At 39.2% G+C, this 26,225-nt stretch overlaps 1 protein-coding gene across 3 annotated transcripts in view; it reads left to right on the top strand.

The window, feature by feature from the left end:
• LDAH (lipid droplet associated hydrolase) overlaps positions 1-26,225 on the top strand; it is a 126,631-nt gene that overhangs the window by 71,450 nt on the left and 28,956 nt on the right. For all 3 annotated transcript variants that reach the window (XM_075497848.1, XM_075497846.1, XM_075497847.1), the window contains one exon: positions 13,646-13,886. In XM_075497848.1, the coding sequence (XP_075353963.1) occupies positions 13,646-13,886 (241 nt within the window). The remainder of the gene's footprint in view (positions 1-13,645; positions 13,887-26,225) is intronic.

Genomic DNA, 26,225 nt, shown 5'->3' on the forward strand with positions numbered 1-26,225 from the left:
GAGCCATGACCCACTTGTAAGGTGAGGTATGGATGGTCCCTCCCCTGTTGCCGTTAAACAGGTTTCAACGCGGGAAGTCAGGTATTATAGAAGATACTGACAACCTTTTGAAAAGTGTGATTGAAAGCGTATTGATTTCACGGGGAATTGTTGAAGGTCTCGATTCACTTCTCAATCCAAGAGGTTATTCTGTAACTACCATGATAAGTGTTTTATGGCAGCCATGGTCTTCATCTGTCTATCCAAGAATAGATAAGAGAATCTTGGTCTCTAAAGCTGGGAATATTGTGTCTTTGGTGAGATCTACATTGACTGTAGACTGTCATATTTAATAACTGAAAAATAAATCCTTTAATCAGAATTTATTCATGGGGGAGAATTAAGGCCCATTGCATTGGTGGAAATTTTGCCACTCCTTTCAACAAGAGCAAGGTCACACACCCAGCCGAACAGTAGGTGGAATCACAGAGGACCAGAAGCATTCAATAAGATCTCGGGCATGCTGCAGTCTCATTAGGGCTCTACCTTTTCGTTTACTCTGCTTGTGAACACTGTTGGCAAAAGTAATTTGTTACTCTTAGCAGCTAAAGCTAGATACTACCAAGATTTCCATGCCTCTCACTTTCTTGCTACTGAAAGATATATCCTGAGTTCTTTTCATCCCATTATAGTTCTTCTGTAGTTAAACTCTGCGGGGCAAGTTTTAGTATACTCCTAATAATATTATGCAAAGCTAATACTGTAGAAGCCTGATTGTGATTGACATTTTAAAAAGGCTCTTCATATGGCTGGTCCAATGAGTTTAGATGCAGGATTCCAACATAAAAGGCTCAGAATCAAATTTATGCTAAGTCAGTGGAAAGTGGCCTTAAAGTAGACATAAATTTAGTCACACCTCACCTTGGTGCAAATGACACTCAGGCCTACATACCTAAGGATGTTATCATTGTACCAGTTCTGTATTCATTGTTACGCTAAAGACTACAGTTTGAAATACAAATACATTAAAAAAAATGCTGGTCCTTGAATTTTGTTTCCATCTAAGTGGAACAGCCAGGAAGCACTGGAGGCTTGGGGCATTAAAGATGTACTTCAAATAAAATTGGATAATATATGTTAAATAAAGAGGGTGCCAGGACATGGAAAAACCTTGTGATCACTGTAGAGCATTTTAAACAAATGAGAATATTGCCTGCTATTTATATCATCAGGTAGAATCTCAAAGAAAATAGTAAAAAAATAAATCCAAGTTTTCATTAATTCGAAAAATTTGTATTTTATATATATTTGAACATAGTGGGTCAAATTTAGATGTTGAAGGAGGTGTAATTTATATTATAATATTGGATATATTGAATGTAAGAAACTGTAAGTATGAGTGATAGATGGACAGATTGGGAGAAAGTGTAATTTTTAAAATGGTGTGGAGCAGGTACATTAACTTTTATTTTCAAGGCATCCTAATTGCTTTTTCTGCTAAATTCTTCTCTTCTTTTTACCACATAGAGTAGAAGCAAAGCTGTGCTAGATACACAGCTGAGTTAAGGAGACTCTTTGCTGCTGACAAAAATTGATCATGGTTCTGTTGGTTTACACAAGGGAATCCTGACATTTTCCATCAGCTGGGAAGTTGAATTTTTCTGTTTCCACATCACTGAATAGCATCAGCTAAAAGTTAGCATCTACTTATATCTTAAACTACTCCTGTCTTCTTTTTCCAGGGTAGTCTGTAAAAGTACAGCACAGGTTAGCTGCTTACGAGGTGCTTCGGTATATTAATTTGTCGTCTGCATTTCATTAGTAAGGAGTAGTATGGGTATTTATAGCTAGTGTATGTGCTACAGCTAGAAGAATGCCTTCGACTAACTTGTCCCAGAAATGGTGACGTACCTCAGGCAAAGAATATACCGGGGCAGAGTATGAAAGGAGTACATGCTCCTTAAGGTTTTTTTAATAATATTTCTCTGATTAAGTCATGAAAAGTAAGAAAATGATTTGGGATTGTGAATGAGCCCGTAGAGTGGGGAAAGATAAAAAAACAGTTTGTTGTGATCTATTGTATTACATTTGACTACTTCAAAAATACAAGAAAACTGATGGTCTGGGAAATTATGAACCAGCATACACAAAAAGGAAGTTTCCTCATAAATTTCATTAACCGTTGCTTGGCTCACAAATATTTATGTGCCATTTACAAAGAGTGACTTTGTCTAATATCACTGAGGACAGCATTGTCCATACAACTGTTTAATCTTCTCTTTAAAAAAAAATAAGTCTTAATATTATAGATCTTATATTATTATATAGATCTATTATATCATTCTATATATTATATAGAATGATATAATAATAGATCTTATATTTTGCAACAGTTAATACCACAGTAGAATACTGTGAAGTTGTGAAGATTATGCACAACTTCGCAAGATGGATATCATTGTGTCCTGTATCTTTCATTGCCCTGTATCTTGAAGGAAGTTAATGCTATTGAAATGTTTGGAAACAATGCATTTCCGAGGTTTTCAGGAAGATTCCTATGTATGTTGTTTCTTAGAGAAACCTGTGGAATGTATAAGGAAGTATATATGTATGTATACTGTTCCCTGAAGAACCGATACAGCTGATACTTTATGTGTATGTCCAAATAGAAATACCTAAAAACGTTGGACATACAGTTGTTTGAATCTATGTTACCCTGAATCCAGTCTGTTGTAATCTCCAAAGTTCTCTCTTTTGTAATTCAAAGCGATGGAGACATACCTAAGTTGACCAACTCCCTTAAGGTCAGTAACAGTCATGAAGTTTTATAGAGGTCAGAAGAGGTCTGCATGGGTTCTGCCTGTGGTCACAAGAGAAGCACGAGTGGTCTCTCTCTCACACACTTTGATAATTCTCATTTTGCCTGTTTTGTTCAAATCCAGAATAGGGATTGAATTGAATTGAATATCCCAATCTATTAGACATTGCTGTAAGTAATTTTAACTATAAAAACATGAAGTTAAGTATGAACAAAGGAGAACACATCAGATGCCAAGAGACAGAGACATCCCTGACATCAGACAAAGATGAACGGAAAACAGTACTTGAACAGGAAACAGCCCTTGTCACACAGCCAACCTGAGCTTAGGATGTGATGCAACACAATATTAAGGCAATATTGTTTTCTTAAAAATATGTTATGAATTTCTAGTTGCTTTGCTTTGCAGATCTCTAGAGGAGACATTGATTGGAGCTTGGCTACCGCTTCTCCCCTGCCTCAGCTCTTGCTGACTGTGCTCTAGTTTGACCTTTGAGTGACAATCTGGCCAAGGAACATGAGTGAGAAGGTTGAGAAGACAACCATGTCAGCAGAGCACTTTAAGGAGGCAGCCTCATCTGCTGTACACATATTGTAAGAATTAAAAGTCTGGGTGTGCAGGAGAGGGACTTAAAAATGTTATCTTCGTATTCTCTGTACTTACTGTTTCTTATACATCTCATGAGTCATATTTGCACAGATGAGGTTTAAGAAAAGCCCGCTTTTCTCACTGCATGTGTGGAGTAACAAAGTATACAGTAAAGGGCTAAGGGTCTCCATAGTGCTTTTGTGAAGATGAATGACATATGTCATCATGGAGAGCACTCACACACATTTTTGTTCAGCATAATATGGTTTATAGGACAGAAAAGCGTAAATACTATTGTACAAGGTAATTTCTAGCCAGCTGTGTTCAAGAAAGATGAATTCAAACTGAAATAAGTAGAGGGAAAACCTAGGAAGATAATAAAGAACCTAAATTATGGGAGGAGCTCAGGGTATCTTGGCTGATTTAGCCTCATTAAACAGCGAATGTGTATATGAGTGCCTTCTATAAACATTACAAGGAGTAAATGCAGAGAAAAAATAAAATTGTTATGCAAATCCATTATGTTATATTAGAATGCAATGTTTATATAGGATCAGATGGATATAAATAAATTCAGAAATTAGAAACTGGTTTCTGGACATGAAAATATGAAATCTGAAGTAATCATCCAAATAAGTAACAGCAAGAAAACTATATTGTTTTTATTGAATGTGAGTAGTTAATGGAAAAGACTGTAAAAAAAGATAAGAGAGTACGTTTGTTGTGGTTGCTGTAGTTTTTGCACCAGGTATAATTATATAAGTTCATATATTTAAGTTATATATTGTAAATGTCATTCATATATATATGTATGACATTTAATTATTAGCATAAAGTATGTCTTATATTTCAGTACTTAAACTCCTGTTTGTGGACTTTCCAGTAGTTGTCCAAGAAATACTTTTTGCCCTGACTTGAGGTATAGCTTCTGTGGCCTCAGTTGCTTTCCTTGGAAGCAGTAAAGGTTAACCACAGGTAGACAGTATACACAGTGTTCCCCATAATACTGAAAACCTTGTAGGTGGCAACTGGTGTGTCTTGTTTACATGCTTACAATAAAATTAATCAAAGATTTGAAATCATAAAGGAATTCTCCGTCGGCACTGATCTCTGCAGTTTGTTTTGGTAGCGTTTTCTGTTGGCTGAAAAAAAAATCCTTTCCTGGGATTTTTTTAATATTTTAATTTAATTAGTTCCATATCAGAAAAGGGGGGCCATGCCAGTGGTAGTGCTGTGAGTCTGCCATCTTCTCATCCTGTGCTGGATCATCAGTTTTGGGGGTTTGGATCTTTTTCCAAAGCATCATAAAATATGTCATTGGGTGCTGAAGGATTTCTTATGGCTTGATGGGAAGGAAATGCAGAATGGTTGTGGACTAGGTTTAATGATCAGTCTTGTGCTGGAGTGTTAAAAAGTTCATTTCATTAAGAGAATTTGTTGAATTAGAGAGAAATGTTTTTTCTGTAGTGTTCTGAACTTCATGTTTCATCCTGATTTTTTGGAGGAGGGGTAAAAACTTTTCAAATAATGTTTGATTGATTTTCTCCTCCTGAAAGGATATGTTTCGTTCCTGGGCATAACCACTCTGGAAAGATTCTGCCAGCTTCCTGTATAACTGAAACATGCTTTAATTTTTTTTTTTTTTTTAATTGTGGTAACTGTTTACAGAAAAGGAGGGATAGAAAGAAAAAAACCACATTTTAAGTCAACGCATTTACTTTTCATTCTTCCTGGATTATTAGTTTAGTCAGCGTATGTAATATGCTGTAGTCCCAGGACAATGTAGTTGCATGAGAGAAGTGAATGTATAAATAACATTATCAGACCTTATGTTAACTTTTTTATAGCTTCCTGACACAATGTTCTGGGTTTGGAAATCGAGAGTGTCTGTCACATCCATGTAAGCTGGCATTTCTCGCACACCGTTTCTGTTGGTAACAGTTCTACAGTTGGGACGTGATAGCTTGGTGCAGCGTAAAAGTTGATGTCAACACAGACTCCTGATACCTGCTTTTACATTTGAATTTTTTCATTTCTTTCCATCACATCTACTTCTGTCACTTGTGCCACCAAAAATATATTATTTCGCATCCTTTGCGTTTATGGCCCTTAAAAATAAGTGGAGTTATGGTTCTCCACCCCATTGCCTCTTTGCTCCCACTTTGCCAAGCTATTCATAATTCTCTCTCTATATATATATAACTTCCTTTAGAAATTTTATCATCCAAGCCCTCCATTAATTTTATGCTGTATTTGTGGCTGGCTTTTTGTTGAAATCTTCCCTTTTAAGGTGTAGAGCACAGAATGCAATCTGCGTTGTCTCCCAGGGAGTCAGAGCTTCCTCTGGCATTTGTGATGTGTTTCCTCATTATATGTAACATTAACTTGCAGGGCTTCTCTCTCGCTTGCTTTCTGCACCATATCATATTGCAAACTTGCATATCATTTGCTGTTCACCATCTCCCATGTGTCCTTTCAGCTTTATTACTTGCCAGGTTTTTTCCCACTCATTCATGCTTTAGATTATTTTTTCTGGGCATATTTAAAGATAGTAGTAGCTTTAGTAAAAGAGTAAAGATAGTAGTAGTTGGTTCTGTGAGCTGAATAATTAAAGTACCAAATTTAACTTAACAGAACCCCATTATTATAGTGCTTCTTTCCATTTCTGGGTTGGTTTTTTGTTTGGTTTGTGGGGTTTTTTTCTGTACTTCTGCTTGGAAAAATTGCCTTAAGCACTGTTGAAGCAGATAGATACCCAGGTTGGATCTCAGAAAGCTGGTTTGGTGTGTACTGAAGCACTACATTCACTGGAAACTGCAATCTAGCTACAAAGGAGAGGTAGTGACAGTCACTGTGAAATACCTCTAGTTTCTCTTCTTCTACTGCCTAGCTGTAATTTGAAGACCAGATCTGCAAACATTGACCAAATACATAATATGTTTCTTATTTCTAAGCAGACCAATGTCAAGGTCATTTGGTGCAAATGCAGACTTTGCTTGACTGAAAAGTAATAGAAAAGCAGTAGATAACTTTTGCTGTATATCAGCGACAGTTATGTTATAGCTAATTGAAGAACTCAGTCCTTAGCCGGATCCTCAGTATGCCTATGAAAACTCTACCAGAAGGTCCTGTGATCAAGGGTCTTCATCCAATCTGTTCTCAAGCTATGAAAACTCAAAGACCCCTTAGTAAAGCTGAGCTGACAGACATCACCATGATGCTGTTAGTGGCACTCAAAAAGTTTGCTTTTCCTAGGGAGCAAGAATTCCTTCAGCCCATCAGAGAAAATTTAAGTGTATTATTTAGATTTAACAGCACGTTCACAGAGTTGCACACACTAACTGTGCTTTTGTTTGGAAAACAAATTCAGCTCTGCAGGGAGCAGATTATGGTCCACATATACAAAGAATTTTCTTAGAAAATTAAAAAAAAAAATCCTCCTTTCTGTCACTTAATCTCACAGATTATATGTAACACAATGAGAAGTCTGGAATGAAAGGAATAGAAAAAATTAAATTAATCTGATGCCAAAGTGAAAATTTGGGCACTAATAAATAGGAAATGTAGAAAATTTAAGTTGATAGCATGAAATCAAGTGCATGTGCCCCCGCCTCACAGCAGTATGTTGGGAGGGGGCTTTAGAAGATGGTAACAGAAGACTCTCATGAACTAAGCAGCCACTGAAAAACTAAGCCACCATGGCATTCGTGGTCAAAAAATACAAACTTTTCTACAAAATGTTGCTTATTTACATTTTTTTTGCTACTTTGTTTTACAGAAACAATTTGGTTACCCAGAAGAGTAAGCTTTGGTTAGAGCAGAGGATTGCAAATTACCACGCAGTTGTTTTAAATCTTCCTACTTTCACAATGTATATTTTTTTGTGGAGTCATCTGACTCCCTGGTTTTCAGGTTATTTGTCCATAAAAAGCATGCTAAGGCCTCTGTGGGACTTAATTCTTACAAAGCACTTTGAAATTTTCAGTGATAAGATTCTCTATTAACTGTGAGATACTTGTTGTCTAGCCTATTTAATATGCCCAAACATTCATTTAGGATCACAGTAGATCCATAAAATAAAATAGAAGAAAGTGCACGCAGTATGTTCTTACTTCACACCAGGAGTGAAATAATTTTTTGGCACTTGTGTTCATGCTTTAGTTCTTTTGCTGTCATGAAATCATGTGGGTTTGTTGATATTGAGCTGTGACAGACAGCCTGCTGGGACAAGAAACCAAATAGCATCTTCAACAGCTGAAGAAGAAATTATTCAAGATTTTAAAATATAACTCTGTATTATATATTTTATATTATATTATATTGTATTGTATTGTATTGTATTATATAATATATGATTCATGACTGAGCAAAGTGAACTGGCAAGTCCAGAACGTCCCACTCTGGTGAGAGGAGAGCCCAAGCCAACGCTGTCTGGTTTGTCCTGTGCGTTTTCTTGGAAATCTGCTCGGCACAGCTGTGGTAATAAAGCAGGGAACACTTCCCTGACCCTCGTTGTTTTGCCTGCAGGTTTCTGCATACTGAGTAAAGGAAATTGTGATTAATGTGGCACTCCGTGTCAAGGGTAGACTGTAGATTACCATTAAGTGCATCATTATGTTATCTTTGAAAAATTTACTAGATTTCACCTGACAGATAATAGCTTTTCCTCTGCCAACACAAAAGAGGAATAATAACCTAATATATGGGATGAACTAAAATGTATCAAAAGAAGTGTTACTTTTGACAGAGAAAAAGCTTTTGCTTTTTGTAGGGTTTCGAAGGAGTTTTAAATAAAACTTCCTTGCTCATTTTCTTTCCAGCCCTGTGATTTGAAGTCATGCCTCCTGTGCACGTAGGGATGCGATTGCTGCGGAGCAGGGGTGTGTGGCTGCAGGGTCTGCGGGCGAGCTGCAGAGTGTACCTGGGTGCTTCTTCACTGAGCGTCGGTCGGTGCGATGGGTTGGGTATGAAACGTAAGAGATTGCTTCCTGCTTCTGCCCCCTGATTTGATCTCTGGAATTCCTTGTGGGCTCTGAGGTGCGTCACCGGTGCAGAAGCTGAGTCTTATGTTCTTTTTGGTGGTGGTTATTATGTTAACCATTTCTGCACCCCCAGTGATTAAGAACAGATTATGCAGCAGGAGCGAATACTTTCCAAAACCTTTCCTGCTCAAAAGTCGATGTGAGCCTCCAGTGACCGCTGCTTCTGCCATTGAAGTGGAGTGAACCAACAGGTTATTTCTGAGGAATTTTCACTTTCTGATGGTGTAGGAGGGATGTTTTCTTCAGTGGGTCAGAGTCTTGTTGTTTTACGACTTTGGTAGAGAGATCTGACCATGCCTGTGAGGTGTCATGGGCAGGGACGGTCTGTCCCTTGAGAGCCAAGGTACGGGACTGACAAAGCTTGGCTGTAATTAATGAATTCACCGACTTGGGGTCTCTTCTGAAACAAATCTTTAAAAAGGCCCCTACTCCTTTCTGTCAGTCAGTGTCTGCCTTTTCGCATCCTGCCTGCTTTTCTCTCCCATTTTGTTTCTCTGAGCAAAATGTCACTCTATATTAAGAGCAAGCAGCACGGTGTCACGGCTCTCTGCGGGCCCTCGGCTGAAGTGTCTGGGTGTTGTGGTTTAACCCCAGTCGGCAACCAAGCACCACCCAGCCGCTGGCTCACCCTCCCTGCCCCGGTGGGACGGGGGAGAGAACCAGAAGGGCAAAAGTAAGAAAACTCGTGGGTTGAGATAAGAACAGTTTAATGATTGAAATAAAATAAAATAAAAATAATAATAATAAAAAATTGTAATGAAAACAACAAAAAGAGAGAGAGGAACAAAACCCAGCGAAAACAAGTGATACAACCGCTCGCCACCCACCGACCGATGCCCAGCCAGTCCCCGAGCAGCGATTGCTGCCCCCCGGCCAACTCCCCCAGTTTCTATACTGAGCATGACGCCATATGGTATGGAATAGCCCTTTGGCCAGTTGGGGTCAGCTGTCCTGGCTGTGCCCCCTCCAGCTTCTTGTGCACCTGGCAGAGCATGGGGAGCTGAAAAGCCCTTGACTAGTGTAAGCACTGCTTAGCAACAACTAAACCCTCAGAGTGTTATCAATCAACATTATTCTCATTCTAAATCCAAACCACAGCACTATACCAGCTACTAGGAAGAAAGTTAACTCTATCCCAGCCGAAACCAGGACAGCGTGTGATCTCAGGAGGGTACGCCTGAGGTGCCTGAAACTGTAACCAAGATTTCTTGTGCGTAATCAAACCAGTCTGATTTCAAAAGTATTGAGCTCCTCTCGTTGGCATCACAGGTGTTAACAGCTCTGAAAATCAAGTCACTTTTCTGTATACTGGTTGTAAGTGGCATCCAGTTTTTAAGCGTGGTGTTATATCCTCAGCACTGTCGTTGACCAGTCCTCTAACAAGTAGTATTACCTGCTCAAACTTCAAATCGTAGCTGATGAATGTCTTTCACCTCTTGAGTAGAAGGCATTAATGAAAAATATTAGTGTGGGGGTTTTTTGGCTTGATCTGATTTGCATACTTTTCGTGTTTTTATAAAGAAACCATTTAAACATTTTACAAAAATCCTTTGCTGGTGTGGTTGAGACTATTAAATTGTGCAATGGTAAACAACAATTTGTTGTAAATTTAATTGTTTGTCTTTTTGTACTCTGTTCTCATTTTAATCAAAACAAACCAACTTCCAACTGTTTCTGCAAATCCAAAACCATGTTGACATAACCATTATCCAGTGAAGACTTAAAGGTACTCAATTGTCACCTTGTCATCTTGTTTTAGATAGATTAAAAGCTGGATAGAAAGCCCAGATGTACAGGAACGTATATGTTCTTTATGTAGGTAGTTTGGAGGAAGCCTTTGTTGTATTCTTTAACACTTATATGAAGCAGTGATCACATGAAGTGAATCATACTCATTTAAGGATCCTGCCTAAACAAAGCTCCTTGGTCAATACCCTGCTTTCAGGGAATGGGCATTTAATATTCTTTGCCTTGAGGGCTCACTTTTCCTATGAAATAAGTAGTTTCTCTTCCTCTGTCTTGTAAACTTTACTGTGCAGGTCATACATACCTGAAGTTGATGGACTGATAGCTCTAGACACCAAAGTATATAAACAGTGACAAAAGTGAAACTCCAGAAGTGCCCACACCTTCCTACTACGGAGCATGTTGAAGGACCAAAGGGCTTCTAGGCCAATTTGTTCTCTGGACACGTGCTCAGGCCATGCCCTGTTCATTTTTTCAGTGATACATATACCACTTGACTAGGGACTAGGAGCTGCCTTGGCACCCACAATGAATTATGTGAAGAGCTTGCAGATAACATTAGCTTTTTGTTGTTAACAAGACTTAGAACTTGCAAGACGCTGCATCATATTACAGTCCCTTGAACCATTCAGGTCTTGAGCCCTATGTAATTCAGAGAGTTAAAAATTGATAATGAAAGTAGAAGCAGCTGCCTGGTGACTAACCCAACGAGCATCTATGCCTTACACATTGAGCTTTAATGTATGCGTCATCCTGAGTGTTGAAATCTTGCAATTTAGTAGTATGTTAAATAAATAACTGTTAAATAAATTAAATGACAGTTTTACAAATACTGTTTATTGTCACAACAATCAACAGTGACAATTCCAGTATAATGTAAGAATACACGTACTATTTCTGTCGGGTTGACCAAAGCACAGCAAGGGTAGGTGATACGACCCACAGCTCTCAGCGACTCGTGGGCACAGGGTGTGTTTGCCTTCAGTAGATTCACTGGCCAACTTCCAGAAATCCCCAGATCCGCTCAAGTCTCTGTGACTAGTGTCTCTGTTGCCCAGCTCTCTGCCTTGCCATGTGCTTAACTGATAAAAATCACTGGACTTTGCATTGGGGGTAGTTTAAACCAGGTGAATCTGGATTTCTCTCTCTAGTTATGTGTAATATGTTTTGTATTTTGACTGTTATCACAAGAAACTTCTATCATTAAGGATGAGAAGGGTTTCCGTAAATAAAGGGGTCATTAACCTTTACACATTACTTAATGGCATATACCGTGGCATTCATAGGTGTGACAATACCTGGTGCTTATGATAGGCAATGTCCTCCATCTTCAGAATGACTGGTCTTATAATAATTCTGAAAGTTGTAAATTGAATATAATTCTGTGCCGTCTACTTGATTTCAGCAGTGTAAATTTCATATAGATAAGATCCTGGCATTTGAAAAGTAAAAAATTATTAACTGATGTTAAGCATTTGAATCTCATTAATTTCCTTCATTTTACCTGTATGTTTCTACTTCACTTATTTCAAGACACAAATATGATATACTTTTTTATGAACATGTGTGTCATTATAATAAAATATGTTAAATCTGTTGTATCTGCAGTTGTGTCACAAAGATGTTGAACTACATCTTTAAGCAATTCTGCAGTCAAATGCACATTTCAAAATCCTGTCTCGGGAAACTAGCAGTAAACTAATAGTTGATAAGTATTTGAAAAATACGCATTTTACATTTCTTTATTATTGTCTGCAAAAGATTAAAAAAAGAAAGAAGTGAAATAAAATTATCCTCCATCTTACCACCATCCTTTTAATTGTGTGCCATTAAAAAATGCAGGAATGCACGGGACATTGTAACAGCTTTCTTGGTTTGTCTGCTTTCCTCCAAGGTTTAGCAACTTCCCCCAGTGGTTAGTACAGCACTCCAAGCAACTAATCCTGTATCTATAAACTGCAATGTCAAAGGATTAATGTGTGCCTGGGAACGCAGGTCAAATCTGCTTTAGATCACAACAGTTTGAGTTCAGCTCCTAGCTGAAATATCACGAAACTACCATATAATTTAGTACAAGTCTTGCATTCCTATACTTCAGCTGCTGGTTGCCTTTAATAAAAAGAGGCCCAGGATTGATTTCCCTGAGAATGTATTTTTCTTTGTCTAAACCCAAAGTAGTATCAGCTGGAAAGTAGAAGGATTTCTTAAAATAGTTCTGTATTCAATATAAATAGCACTTTCAAAGTCTGCTTTTAAAATACTGTAGAAAATACAGTACGGCAAGTTACTGATATTTCCTGAACTTCTTCTGTTTGCTATGTTACAATGCCCAGATCTTGTAAGCCTCTCTTGGTGGCATGCCCTGCCTCCCACTGGATGCCTGCTGAGCCCAGTGGCACTGCACACAGATGCAGTGCTGAGTCTCATCTGAGAGTAAAGACAATTATTTTTAAATATTTTTTACAAAAATGTTGATCTAACTTGCGCAATATGTAGAATGATACGTGCAGTAAGCTGACATATATAACTACATCTATTTTATTTATGCTGAGTCACCAACAAAGCACAGCAATTTATACCTTATTATCTGCAAATGCAATATCCGGAACCTCTCTTACTTTACTTTCTTGATACTTCTGTTAGGTACCGTAGTCATGTGTCTTCCAGGGTTTTTCCTGTTTGAATTCTTGTAATATGTTTTTACTTCCAGAAAAAAGTGGCAGGTATCCTTTTAGAATATTTGTTTGATCTTAACATTGAACTATAAGTGAGAGTAGGTATATTTATTCACTTTCGGTTAGTGTGGGTGGGTTTTTAATTAATTTCATTCTATTTTAAGGCGACAGTGTATTCTATTATCACAACATAAAATAATTACCAGCTTTAGAATATGCCTATTTCATTATAACATATAAAAAGCAATATCGTGCACCACCGTACACGTCTTGTGAAGGGGCTGTGTGCTTAGACTCTTGTTCTGACCAAGTTTACCTGTATTGAACTGCAAATTGAAAACGCCGTGTGTTGTCAAACTGTAAAGTTACCGTCCCGGTGGCTGGCATTTTTTAATTTGTTTGGTTGGTTTACTTAGAGAAAATAGATTACCAGATGAAATAAAAAGCGAGGTACTGTTGCTGACATAAAAAATCCGCCTGGACTGACGTGCCGGTTCCTGCCTGCTGCCCTCTGGTGGGGTCACCATCCTGCTGGAGCAAGTGGCTGTGCTCACCCTCCTGGGTGCTTGTTTCTACACCGATAGCACTCAGCATTTCATAACCACCTTCTTGTTTGCTTCCTCTTTTAAAAAATTTAACCTGGGCACACAGCAAAGCCTGCCTATGTGTCTGAGGTGCAACGCACCTGGGAACCCAACGTCATTTCACGCAGAGACTCATTTCAAAATTAAGGCTCCTAGGCTGGGGTGCGGTGCTGTAGGACTTTGCTGACAGTCATTTTCTCATGGCCTGACAGGTTCTTCGCTCTGTGCTGCTGTTCCCGACGATAGAGCGTATGGCTCAGTCCCCTCAAGGAAAGCTCATGACCCCTTTGCTGTGCAAACTTCGTTACGTTCTGTACATGCCTGTCTACCTGCTCTCCTTCCTACCGGAGGGAGTCAAAGCCTCCCTGGTGCGGTTTGCTCTGCGAGGAATGAAGACCTGTGATGAATCTTCCATAACAACCTCCGTAAATCTCTTCAGCGTGGACTGCATTGGTGAGCACGTGTTTTGGTTTTTTATTTGTTACACCAACTTTTGTATTCTTCTGATTTAGTAAATGTTGATGTAGTTTGGTGGGCAAAAGCTTACTACTAGAGCATGAATAAGTTTTGAAGGACAGGTCTAATCCTTTCTCAAATTAAGACCACAGGTACAGGAAGATCTCAAATGAGTCAATTTTGAAAAAAAAGTTTTAAGGGGAAAATAACAAAATATTTCCCCAAAGAATATATATTTCTTAAGAAAACTCTGACCTATACTACTAACAGTATCTCACGTGATTAAAACATTGTTTTACAATCTAGTTTATGTTACTTATGTCTGCTTGCTTTCTGCATTTCACTCATATTGGATGGTGAAAATAAATCAGTAATCAGTTTTGCAAAGGGTTCTTTGCATCTGTTTTTTTAAAGCTATAGTTTAACCAGCTGTATAGATTTTGTCATCTGAATTGGAATATTGGTAAATTCAGAAAAGGGCCTTCAGTCTACAAAGACACATAGAAGTTACTTTATGCACAGAAGAATTTCAGCACTTTTTGGGCATACGGAGAAAGACAGAAGATTAACGTTCCTCCAGTGCATATTGTACGCATATTTTGCACATTCTAGCAAGAGAAACAGCTTTAAGAAAGGGAATAATTTCAGATAAATTATGTTAAGTTTAGAATGAAAACCAGAACGTGGATTGTGCTATACTCCAGGTATTTTGGTAAGTTAGCAGTTGAAACCAATTTGGAATAGAATTGACGTGCTAACACAGTAATAATAGCAAGAAGGAAGTTTTGATTGCATTAATAGTAGTAAAAACACATTCCTACATTTCCAGTTGTGCTCTGTCTTTTATCAGTTAAATTTTACCTACTAATCGTCCAAGCGGATATGCCAGAGTAACTGTGATTGCAGCGAGGTCCTATACCTTTCGCGGATACCTGTGGATGTGTTGGTCTGGATTGGAGGCTCGCTGTAGGACTGCACAGAGACTGAAAGCAGGATGGGCAGTGAGGGTTCTCGCTGCCAAAGCTAGACAGCCCCCTTTATGTTGTACAAACCTGGCATAATGACGGTCGCTCCGTTGCAGTACCCTGTGCCTGACGAAATCAGGCTCCCAGTTGATAATATAAATTTCTGATAGGAGTCCTGTGGTTTGTTGCTTGAGTTCCTACTAATTTATGGCAGTTTTATGATGACCGAGGAGAAAGCCAGCATGCAGTCTTATGTACACCAGGCTTCCAGGCTTCTTCCTTTGATAATTTGGTCTCGGAGAAAGCTGTGTGAAGGTCTGCGGGGTCACATCTCCACAAGCCAGGAATCCTTCTCTGGTCCCCACAGATACACTTTTACTTCTCAAAACAGGTTATCCACATCCAGGGTTGTACTGGAAATGGTCCTTGGCCTGCATTAACCTCCAAAAAGCGTGGCCAGCCATTGTTTGTGAGTGCTGTTTGGCCCAGACCACAGCAGTGGCAGGAATAATTGAACAGACCGGATTTTGTGGGCTGCTGTTGGAGCCTGACTCTCCGAGCTCTTTGGTCTCCAGGTGAATGAGCCGGGTTGATGTGTGCGTGTCAGCCTGCTGTGTGTGCACCCGTGTCTGATCTGTGTCCAAGCCGTAAGGTAAATTGAGGCAAGAAACCAGGCTGAAGGCTCTTTGCTCATAGGAAGTGATCTCTGCCTATGTTCAGTTTATTGACTGAATTCATTATACCAGAATGAAAACCCCTGTGAGCCAATGTCTTGTAAAACTTGCATAAATAGGCCTTATTGATGCAACTGGTTCCTTTGGGCTTGTGATATCATCTCTCTCAAGCAGAATTCCCCTTTGGTTTCATCTTTGGAAACTGATGATGTTTTACAGCCCAGTGACTCAGGACCACATGTGTGGCTTAATAATATTAGGGCTTTCCAGATATTGCCTGTTAACCTTCTCTTGTATTGTTTGCGGACAATAGAAAATGTTACCATTCAGCAAAAATTTGCTAAACCTAGCACAACAACCGAGTCTGTCTTATGGGACTGCTCATTTGTGAGTTTCTGAAGCCTCTGAATTTGTCATAAATGTTTTTCTGATTGATTCCTTGTCCTTTAATAAACTGCTAGATATTGTTCAGAAATATTCAGCAAATGAAGTTGTTTCTCCTCTCCAGGAAGGTTGCATGTCAACTCATTAAAAATACACATATTGCCTTTGGCATGTACATCTGTTGCATTACTGTAATTGTAATAAAAGCTGTGATTAAGGGCAGAAAAGATGGTAAAAGTTTCCTTAAAACTAATACGTCCGTTAAAACAAACCAACCTGCCAGGGTTTTGTTACCACATCCAAAGCTTAGTCACAACAATGTTTTCTCTCCTCTGAAAGGAAATGAGATCTGAAAACTTAATTACAGCGGAACTCTAAGACCGAGTGCCACTCCCATTGACATCGAGAGGTGAAAAGCTCCATTCAGTGGCAGCAGAATCAGGCCCTTGGTTGAAAGAGTCAGTGAAGGAAGAATTAGATGACCTATCTGTCCCACTGTTTCAATTATGTTTGCTCCTACTTCTTATCCAAACTCATCTTTCCGTTGTCCCAACTTTATAGCTGATGATACGTAGAAGCCCCGGTCACACAGCAGAAGGCATTGCGATGACACTCTGCAGAAAGGTAACGAAACGTAACGTCTTGTCCCAAAGGCGAAATAGTACAGAAAGAGGAGAGAGAGCAGGGACTGTAAAGAAAATGGATTGTAAGGAAGGTTGGGAAGACATAGTGTATAAATAATAAAGGACCTATTAGAAATAAGCAAAGGGGTCTGAAGGCAGTTTGCCTACCTGGATTAAACTTCTGGCGAAGATACCTTAGGGCAGAAAAAGCATTACAATGAACAAACTAGCATTTGAGTACTAGTATTCATGAACCTAGGAGATGAATAGACAGAAAAATGGGACATTAGTGACCTTGAGTTATCTGAAACATTGTCACTCTGTTTATTCAGGCTAGCAAAACAAGGATACCCCTATCTAGCACAGTGGTGGTTGGTTGTTCTACAAATCATGTACAGTCCTGCAATGCTGGAATACTTTGGCACTCCAGCGTGTTGAAATTTATAAACATTTCTTTGGTGACAGATGCCAGTAGCAGACTTACAGTGACAGTAAACCGTTCTGTCTACACGGGACAGGATTTATTGTCCAGCCGTTTGACTGGCAAACTTCCTCCATTTGTTTCTGTAAAATTTCCACAAAAGCACAGACATTACATAATGGGTAAACACCGCAAGGCTTTTTCGCGAGGCGGGCTGGCAGGTCAGAGGTTAACGTCTGGATGACAGTGAAGATACAGATAAGCACAATAGCAAGAAAAACCTCCAACTGGCCCAAACGCGGTGCGTCCTTTGTGATCTTGAACCTGTGACTTCCCTGGAGGAATCTCCCTGTTTGTTTAACCTATTCGGGGAGCAGGGGAGCACGGAGAGCCGGGGTGGGGGGGGTCTGCTTTCTGCAATTAGGGAGGTTGGGAAGGAGGGGACTCAGAAACCTGAAACGAGGGTTTCAGATGGGTTCAGGCTGTCACACGAATGCAGGCTGGAGACAGTAGATTTCCAGTTTATTTTAAGCGTCCAAGAGGTGTTGTAAGAAGACAAGGAACTAAGATTAAACTGCAGAGTTTGGATTCAAATTTTATCTTGTTGCAAGTGTGGAGACATTCAGATTTCATGTGGAGTGTTTACATTTCCCTCCTTTTACAGAGAAAAAAGGGCTGAGGCATTTTCAGACGCTCCACTCTCATGTCCACAGGACTGCCTAGGAAGCGAGAGTCACACCTGAGGTATTGCGGCTTGTCTCCCAGCAGTAGCTACCTCTCTCATGTTGGCTGTACAGGATGGCAAAATCACATCCCTGAAGTACCATAGAGTAAAAAGCTTTCTCATAGGATAAAATTTGCAGAACTGTCAAATAGCATCTGAGAGTATCAAATTTGTATCAAAAGCCGGTGAAACGTAGGCTTCCAGTTGCTATGAAAATGGAACATAAGCTTTTACATTGATTAAGTTATTTTAAAATTTTATCTCCAGGGAGCCAACTGGCAAATTTCATTCTGGGTTTGAATTATCCCAACCTTGGGAGTTGTCATGTCTTGAGATCTGTTTCTATTTCAATTCTCTCTTCTTAATCAGAGAGATTTTAAATAGGACATTATGGATTGTCTTCATCTGACCACTGTGGACATCGTGCTTCCAAATAGTAGGCATCTAAAGCAGGACAGGTGAATCAAAGCCTACAGATGACTGTTTCTCTTTACTGACCGCAAAGGGACCCTTTCTCTACTAGGTACCTAAAATTAGAGGAGATAAATCCCAGTCTATCTACTGGCTGCTCATGTTGCTGCAGACATCAGAAAACAATGTGATCTGAATTGTCCATGCAGCCTTTACCCTTGCTGCCAGGACAGTCAGATATCCCATGCTTTGGCTGCATTAGAATTTACAGCTGCTGGTTTCTAGTGAGAGCCCTGTTGTTTGTTTCCTACCTTCTTTGAAAATTAATTTTACATCTCCACCTCCATTTCCTGACAAGTAAGATGGGAAATTTTTGGAGAGATCTTTTTTGGGACTAAAGTGCTGTAGAAATACCTATTTTAACTTAAATACTTGGGTAAGGACAGTGCATGGTGTTTTATTCATGGCACTCAATAGCTTCTCCATCTATTCTGCTCCTATTTTTCAGAGTTAAAAAACAGTGTTTAAAGTATTAGGTAAGGACTTGATAAACAAATTCACCTGAAATGGTGAAATAAGAGGGCTTTGCCCCCCCCGCCCCCCCCAAGAGTATTTTTAAAAGCTATATAACCACATAGGTAAAATTTAGTTTACTTTTCTTTCTTTGTTTTTAAATTTAAAAAGATGTTCTTTTCTTGCATTGAAATTAAAATTTAACTCCTAAAAGTAACAGAAGATATGATGAGCACCTCTAAATTCAGCACGGAAGGCAGAACTCTTTTAATTTTGTTGTATGGAACTAAAAGTCACCATTGAGACATGCAAGGCCAAGGGGGAGTTGCGCATTATATTTTCATCTAGGTTTTATTATTTCAAACACTGTACTAGCACATTTTGAAAAGGATCTGACATTCAAGACAAGCAATGAGCTATAGGCCAGCATCACATAGCTGATCAGCAGCAGAACTGTACATGGACCTACATCCCAGGGCAACAGTTGATCTACTGAACCTGCTTAACCGTGAGTTTAACTTTATATATATATTTTTTTATATATATATATATATATATACACACACACACATATATATATATATGTTAGTCGTGAGCAGCTTCCACAAACCGCATTGGCTAGACAGGCTGACAGTCTATTTAAAAATGCAATGCATTTTTGACTAGGGACAGAAACTGATACCTTGCACCTTTCAATCTCACAACTACATTTTGCATTGCGGGCATGAGGATAAAAGCTTTCCTTCCCCCCTGCCACTGCACAACTCTGCAGATCTTTGAACCTAGACCAGGACATTTTCAGGCTGATTTTCCAGGCTGACTGAAATCAAAGCCCTGGTAGTAAAAAGTGATTGCTTTGTTTCTTCTGATGACTGTAAGTTTTAGATAATTTCTGGCTGTAATGCAGAAATCATTTTGAGGATATTTTTCTACTTTTATAATTAAATAGGTATAGAATTTCAGACATGATGTATAGCTAGACAAAATTTCATGGAGAACTGAAATTACTGACGGGTAAGTAAATTATATCTATGTAAACTAAATAATGTTAAATCTGAACAGTGTAGTGTAGTATATCACAGGTGGGCAAAAAGGATGAAGCTCAGCAGGTCTCCTCTCTTCTTCCTCTGTGCATTCTTTGATACTCAGTGGGGCAGAAAGAGGTCAAAACGATACAGCAGATAATCTCCCTCCCTCTCGCTAGCATCTGACTAATTAGGATTCAAGAGAAGTCGTCTTTCCTGAAATCAGGTAACCCTACAGCTGTCTCTTACAAGATGTTTTTTGCCTGTATCTAAATTCTCTACTGCCAGATGTTGCCAAGGGTCAGAAGGCTGCTTTAGGTAGCCCAGCACTCTGACCCGGCACGCGAAATCCGCTGCTTCTGCAGAGTTTCTCGGCAGGCTCCTGTGTGCTGTCACAGTTGAGTCCTATCCACTTCTGACATTTTAAGTGATGATTGTAATATGTATTTCTGCAAAGTGTTTAAGAGCGTGTTTCCTTACCTGTGGAAACACAGTAATATTTTATCACCTGCTTCGCAGGAAAAGGGGCCAAAGAATAACAGTCTTTAATATTTTCATGTTTCCTCTGCTACTGTTTATTTTCCTGTGTGATGCCTGACTAAAATGTTTGTTTAATGTAGTTGGACAACTCACCTTACCAAGCCAGCACTTAAGCTGGTGGAAAAACCTCACATCTGCTTTATTCTTTCTGTGAGTGAACTAAACTTTTCCTTATTTCAGAGTAGGATGCTCATATTAAATTACTGGAGGAAGGCAACAACTTTTATGTATTTATAGTCCTATTTATTTTTTAAAGTCAATCTGCTTCATAATTTACCCCATTTCCAAAAGAAAGAAAGATGTTTAACAAGGACTTTTATTACTTGCAAAAGCTTTTACTTTCCTGTGAAAGCCTTGTGAAAATAATAATAATAATGTGGAAATTTCTCATTGGGTTTATTTCTGTTAATTATTCCTCTTTCTTCTTGGGGGAAGAACCCAACGTAAAAAACTCCCATCATAAATATTACTCATAAGGCGTGAATGTTTTGATAGTGGAACTGCTGAGCATTTCCATGAAATGTGAGGCACAGCTGGGATTTGGTCGGGGAAGGGGAGATTGTTTATTCACCCCTGGTGGGGTTTCATCCCCAGGGATACGATTTACTCCCACAAATTTGCAGGGAGTCTAATGATGTGTTGCAAATGGCATGAAAAAGGAAGGGGTAACATCAACAAAGCAGAAAGATGTTGAAAATAAGTATATGCCAGCTAAGTGCTAGCAGCTACAGTTGCTTTGTGTTAGCCAGTGCCAGATAGTCATCTGCAAATTGGCACTTTATTTTCCCTGGGCCCAATTCAAAGCCCCCTGAATTCAGGGGAAGGATTCCCTTCTGCAGGAGGCTCATGCCTTCCGTCTCAGAGGTGTCTGTCTAAACTCCCCCAAGGAATATCTGAAGCAGAGATCGGGGCTCTGTCATAACTTGTGTTTACTGGTTGGGAATTTAGCTTGATTCATCCAACTCCATCGTGCAGTCCCAGCAAAGCACTTAAACACACGCTAAATCCATACCCATGGGTAAACTACAGGCATTTGTGTCTTGGAGTAAGGTTTTTTTGGAAAATGACATTTACAAAGCTGCTAATGAATGCAGTACCTATCATTCCATGCGCCTAGAGGGGACACTGGTCTGGATGTAATTCTAAAACAATATTGCAGTCTGCTTTGCTGCTGCTTCTTGTCATGAAAATGCTCACCAGCGCTCAGCATCTCCCTTGCCTAATTCTTTAACGTGACAATATTGACAAGGGGAAAATGCCTACAGAGTCTTCGTGGATCTGGGGAGGAAATGCTGGCTTATCTTGAGCAAACCCAGCGGTGCAGGAGATTGCTTACTGGTTGGTGCAGTGGTCAGGTGTGTTTAAAATGAGCTTTAAAAACAGTGGTTTATGTTTAACGAAGGGTGGTGTAAAGTTCACCTTTCATACCAATCAAAGCCACTCCACCCGAGAGGAAGTTCGTCTCATTCAAAGGAGGGGTGGTCCAGTTGCTGAATTTCATCAGGGTTCCTCGAGAAAGAGTCAGCAGCAGGTTCTAATCCAGAAAAGCACTTAAGCTGACCTCCATATAGCTACTCACATGCATAAACCCTTGTCTAGGAGAGCATCTTTAATTCCCTGTAGAGCTCAGGCAGGAACCACAGTGTGGAAACGCTAAATTGCTGCAGACGCTGTCTGTCCTGGCCACTCCCTGTGGGACTGAGCACCACCTACACCAGACCCTTCTATGCCCCTCTTGCAGGGTAAGAGAGCAGACACTTTCCACAACCAAAAATCTGGACCCTAGCAGAAATCCCATCATCACAGCCATCTGCCAGGGTATGTGAGAGCTTAAACTGGGGATGAATTTCTCCAGCTAGGGATAGTTCTGTCATTTGAAGATGATGGGAGTTGTTCCAACATAATTTAGGGCCGGATTAAGCCCATGGACATTTCAGTTTCCATCACACACCCCACTTCACCTGCACATGCTTCATCACACAAAGTAAATGAGTGTTTTTCTCACTCCTCAACAAAGCATCCATTGTTTGTAAAGCACCTGCGTGTAATTGTTGAATAACTTTTTATTTTTGCCTTCAGCCTCTACTATGCTTTCTCAAGCACAGCTGACTGATTTTCTTGTGTAGTTCTGATCTTCCTGCAACTTTAATACCAAGCAGGTTGGAGAAGTCCATCATAACAATTGCAGCTGTATCTGCCTATTTGTGTTGATCGTGGTTCTATATTAAGGGGTATGTTTTCATTCTAAATTCAAGTGTTAACTTAAGCAGAACCCAAAGTTAATGTTTACATCTTGTAAACCTCTAAACATCAACATTTTATGTAATGTGTGTGTGCATGTGTGGAAGCACATGTTCCTGCGTTAGTCATCCTTGATACTAAGCAGTTCCTTCTGTTTGATGTTTTAAACAATAAGTTATACGAGATTTCCAAGATTGCTGTTGGCAATAATTACTGGTAGAAAAAATGTTTTCCCCATAGGAAATTACACTGCTGTTTGGTATTATTAGTTCTTACCACTGTTTTCTGACTCTTTCTGAGGAATGACAGAGATTGCTTCCTCAAGAGCAAAGGATAAACTGAAAAGGAAACTAGTGTTACACTCCTGAAGAACCTTACAATAAGACAGGCAACTTACCAGGAAAAAAATGTGACCAGGTAGTAGTACATTCCCTGAGGAAAACTTATTTTCAAAACTTCAGTCTACTTTTTGCAGGGCCTTTCGATTTAGCATGGGAATCCAACCTAGAACTGACTCATCACTTTGCAATTTAAGCAATTTTGCTTTACAGTTTAGAGGACTTTTGAAAGAGTCATATTAAAGCATGTCAAAGTACAGATGAGCTCTGTTGCACATAAAAATAGTAGTCTTTGGCAATAATTGTCCCATTGAAGTCAAATTACTTTCTTCTTGTACCTTCTGCTTGTAGTCCCTCAGAAGGACGAGCAAAACTCTGCATGCATATCTGCAACTCAGCGTTGAACAGTCATGGATTTAGAAATAGACTGTAAAATCTGTGGAGCAGAAATTATGTTTTTCCTGATAGTTTGAATAGTCTCTGAGACACTGAAGCCAACCCCTGCCTGGGACCTTTAGCACTCCCACACAGTATAACTAATTCTTAGTTACAAAAAAGATCCAATCAGGCAGACAGTTAGGACTCTTCCCTTTTGCTACAATTACCGTCAAATTATCAATTTACTTGTATATTGTCCAGTTTACCTTTACAGAGGCCAGGAATGGGAATTAAAACTTGCCAATGTTTTGCATATTTTAAAATATTTCTCAAGCATTTCGTAATACCAGATTATTGTGAAATTATCCTGCTTCCAGGCACATTTACTGAGGGAGGCGTCAGTGAAGCCTTCTGGGAAAAGGAGACTAAGAATTTGTGGAGGTTCTGTGGGAGTCCCTTGTGTGACAGAAGAAAGCATCATTTCAAGGCTTTTCTATGTGCAGTACTGCCGGTACTTGACAAAATGTGTCCCCAGTCTCTGCTGTGGTCCTTAGCCAACACAAACAAGAGTCTGAAGTAATAGCAATAATAGCAATTAAATGGCAAATGGTGAAATAGCAGATGCGTTCTGTGAAAAATTTGTCAGTAAATTATAGTTTTGTAAGGCAGAGCATCAGAACTGTCCTGGGAAGCCACAGTGTCAACATGGGAAAGAAAGATGTATGGAAACAAACTATAGACAGTGAGAGACTAATGACATTGTAATGAGGTTGCTTGTTTTTCACAGGGCGTAAGACATGGGTATTAAAACCGCTGTACTTCCTCAAAAGAATATTTGCAAGTATGCACGGGTGTACAGAGGTTGGAGCACTTTCAGTCAGACCACTGTCATGGGAGCTTTGGCTTCCTTAACCATGAAAAGGTGATTAATGTTGAAACATTTAGTAAAGAAGGCTTGATGATGAGTTTAAGGGGAAAGATAAAAAAATCTTCTGTATCATTATGAGCAAAAGTGCGCTCATGAAGGATCTAAAATTATGGTAGACAAAGAAATTCATAAGAGATCAAAGGAATGCTGGCAAGAAGATGGTAGATGAGCTAGGTGATGTGCAGGTAATGTAAATTCCAAAAGTATGGAAAATAAAGTAGTAGTGTTAAAAATCACCAAAATGATTAGTTAATTGGCTTAACAGACATAGGTGAGATAACTGACCGAAATAGAATATCAATATGAAGGGGCATAACTTGCTTGGGAAAGAAGAGCAGGGAGAAAGGAGAAGGATGGATGGACTTGTCTTTACATCCAGATATTAAAGACAGGGAGACTTGTTGAATATTGTGTCCACCAAACCATGCCAGATGGATTCAAGAGACTTTTTCTGAGAAACTTCCAAGCCATCCGAAGTGCAGGATGTAGTGTGCTTGATGTCTGTAGAGGAAGGAATCCAGCAACATATAGACTGTTCAGCTAGTTCTCATAATGCATTGCCTTTTGCATATATATATGTATATAAAAAGTAGAGAAAGCAATTGGCGGAGAATATATGGCAGTTTGATACAGAGAATTTGAAGGTGAGAGGCAGATTGGCTGAATATATTCACAAAAGGGTAACATTTGTGCTAGGACAGAAATACTTAACATGTCTACAACATAGAGCCCTATTCATCCACTAATCCCCTTAAAATTCTGTCATAGTCAGTGGAGAGATATAGGTAACACTTGTCTAATCTATCTAGGTGACTACTTTAGGATGAGATGAATAGTGTTCTTTCCACTGACTGTGAAGAGAGAAAAATTAAGCTTTAGATACCCACATTTAATCAGGTGAATCCCATGACAGGTTTCAAGAAACTGTGACCTTCAAGGAAAAAAATAAATAAATTAGAGTTGTTTAGATTAAACAAGGGACAACTGAAGGACATGGTTAAGAGTTTTCAAGTAAAGGAGAATAATTTAATCCACTTCTCCATGGTAGACGAGGTAATGTGTAATGGAGTACATTGCAACAAAGGTGATTCAGATTAGACTTTAGTTAATGATAAGAATGGAATTCTAGACTGGATTTCCTAGGAAGATAATGAAACTTTCATCATCTCTGCTTCCTAAGGACAGGATGGATAAGTATCTGCTGAAAATGAAAAATGTCATTGATTCTCCTTAAGCAAAAAGACCAATGTAGATCCCTTCCAGCCCTACAATTTCATACACACTGATTAAAGATGCAAGAGTAGCATCCAGAATTTCAGAACTCTAATGAGGGACAATTTACCATAGTAAGAACCAAGCAAAGCAGACGAACAGATGCAATACAGAATGTTTGAGGAAAACAAAACGTAGGCAAAAAATGTCAGGCATTAGTTAAAAGCATATCTGAAAGTTTAGAAAATGTCTGATTGAATGTCTGAATGAATCTGCATTCTGCAGGTTGAATGCAGGATACAGAAACGTTATAGCAGGACCTGCCAAAGACAGGTAGGTTACCTCTAGAAATCAGCTAAGCAAGTATAGGACTCATGGTAGCACTGGAGTATGATCATCCATACTGTTTAATTATTAATGAATTTTCTGGTATGGTTTTAGCCCTCTCCAACTAGCATCCTCCTAGTATTCAGGCACGGTTCGGGAGTTAGCACTGCCATGCACTCTTCCCAATAAGCAGTTTGGGTAGAGGAAAAATTTAATTCTGTGAAAACAACCCCTTCAATTCCAGTTGTCCTCAGGGCCACAAAATAGTTCCTGGCTCCCTTTAGTATAGTGGTGCAGATATAGCCCATATTTATACCTGCAAAAGCAGCAACAGTTTCATTGTTGGAAAGCAGTTGTGAGAAAACAGACTGTGGAAATTTAACTTCACAACCGTCAAAGGTTTGAATTTTAAAAAATTTAACTTCAAATTTAACTTCACAACCGTCAAACTGATGAGGTGCTTAGGGCCATGGTATAGTGGTGGTCTTGGTAGTGTTAGGTTTACGGTTGGACTCGATGATCTTAAAGGTCTTTTCCAACCTATACGATTCTGTGATTCTGTGATTCTGTGAAAGCAGAAGCTGAGAAATTGATAAGTCAAAGCAAAAGATGGTGCATTTAATGTTTGAAGG

The sequence above is a fragment of the Mycteria americana genome, chromosome 3, assembly GCF_035582795.1.
Source record: "Mycteria americana isolate JAX WOST 10 ecotype Jacksonville Zoo and Gardens chromosome 3, USCA_MyAme_1.0, whole genome shotgun sequence".
NCBI lineage: Eukaryota > Metazoa > Chordata > Aves > Ciconiiformes > Ciconiidae > Mycteria > Mycteria americana.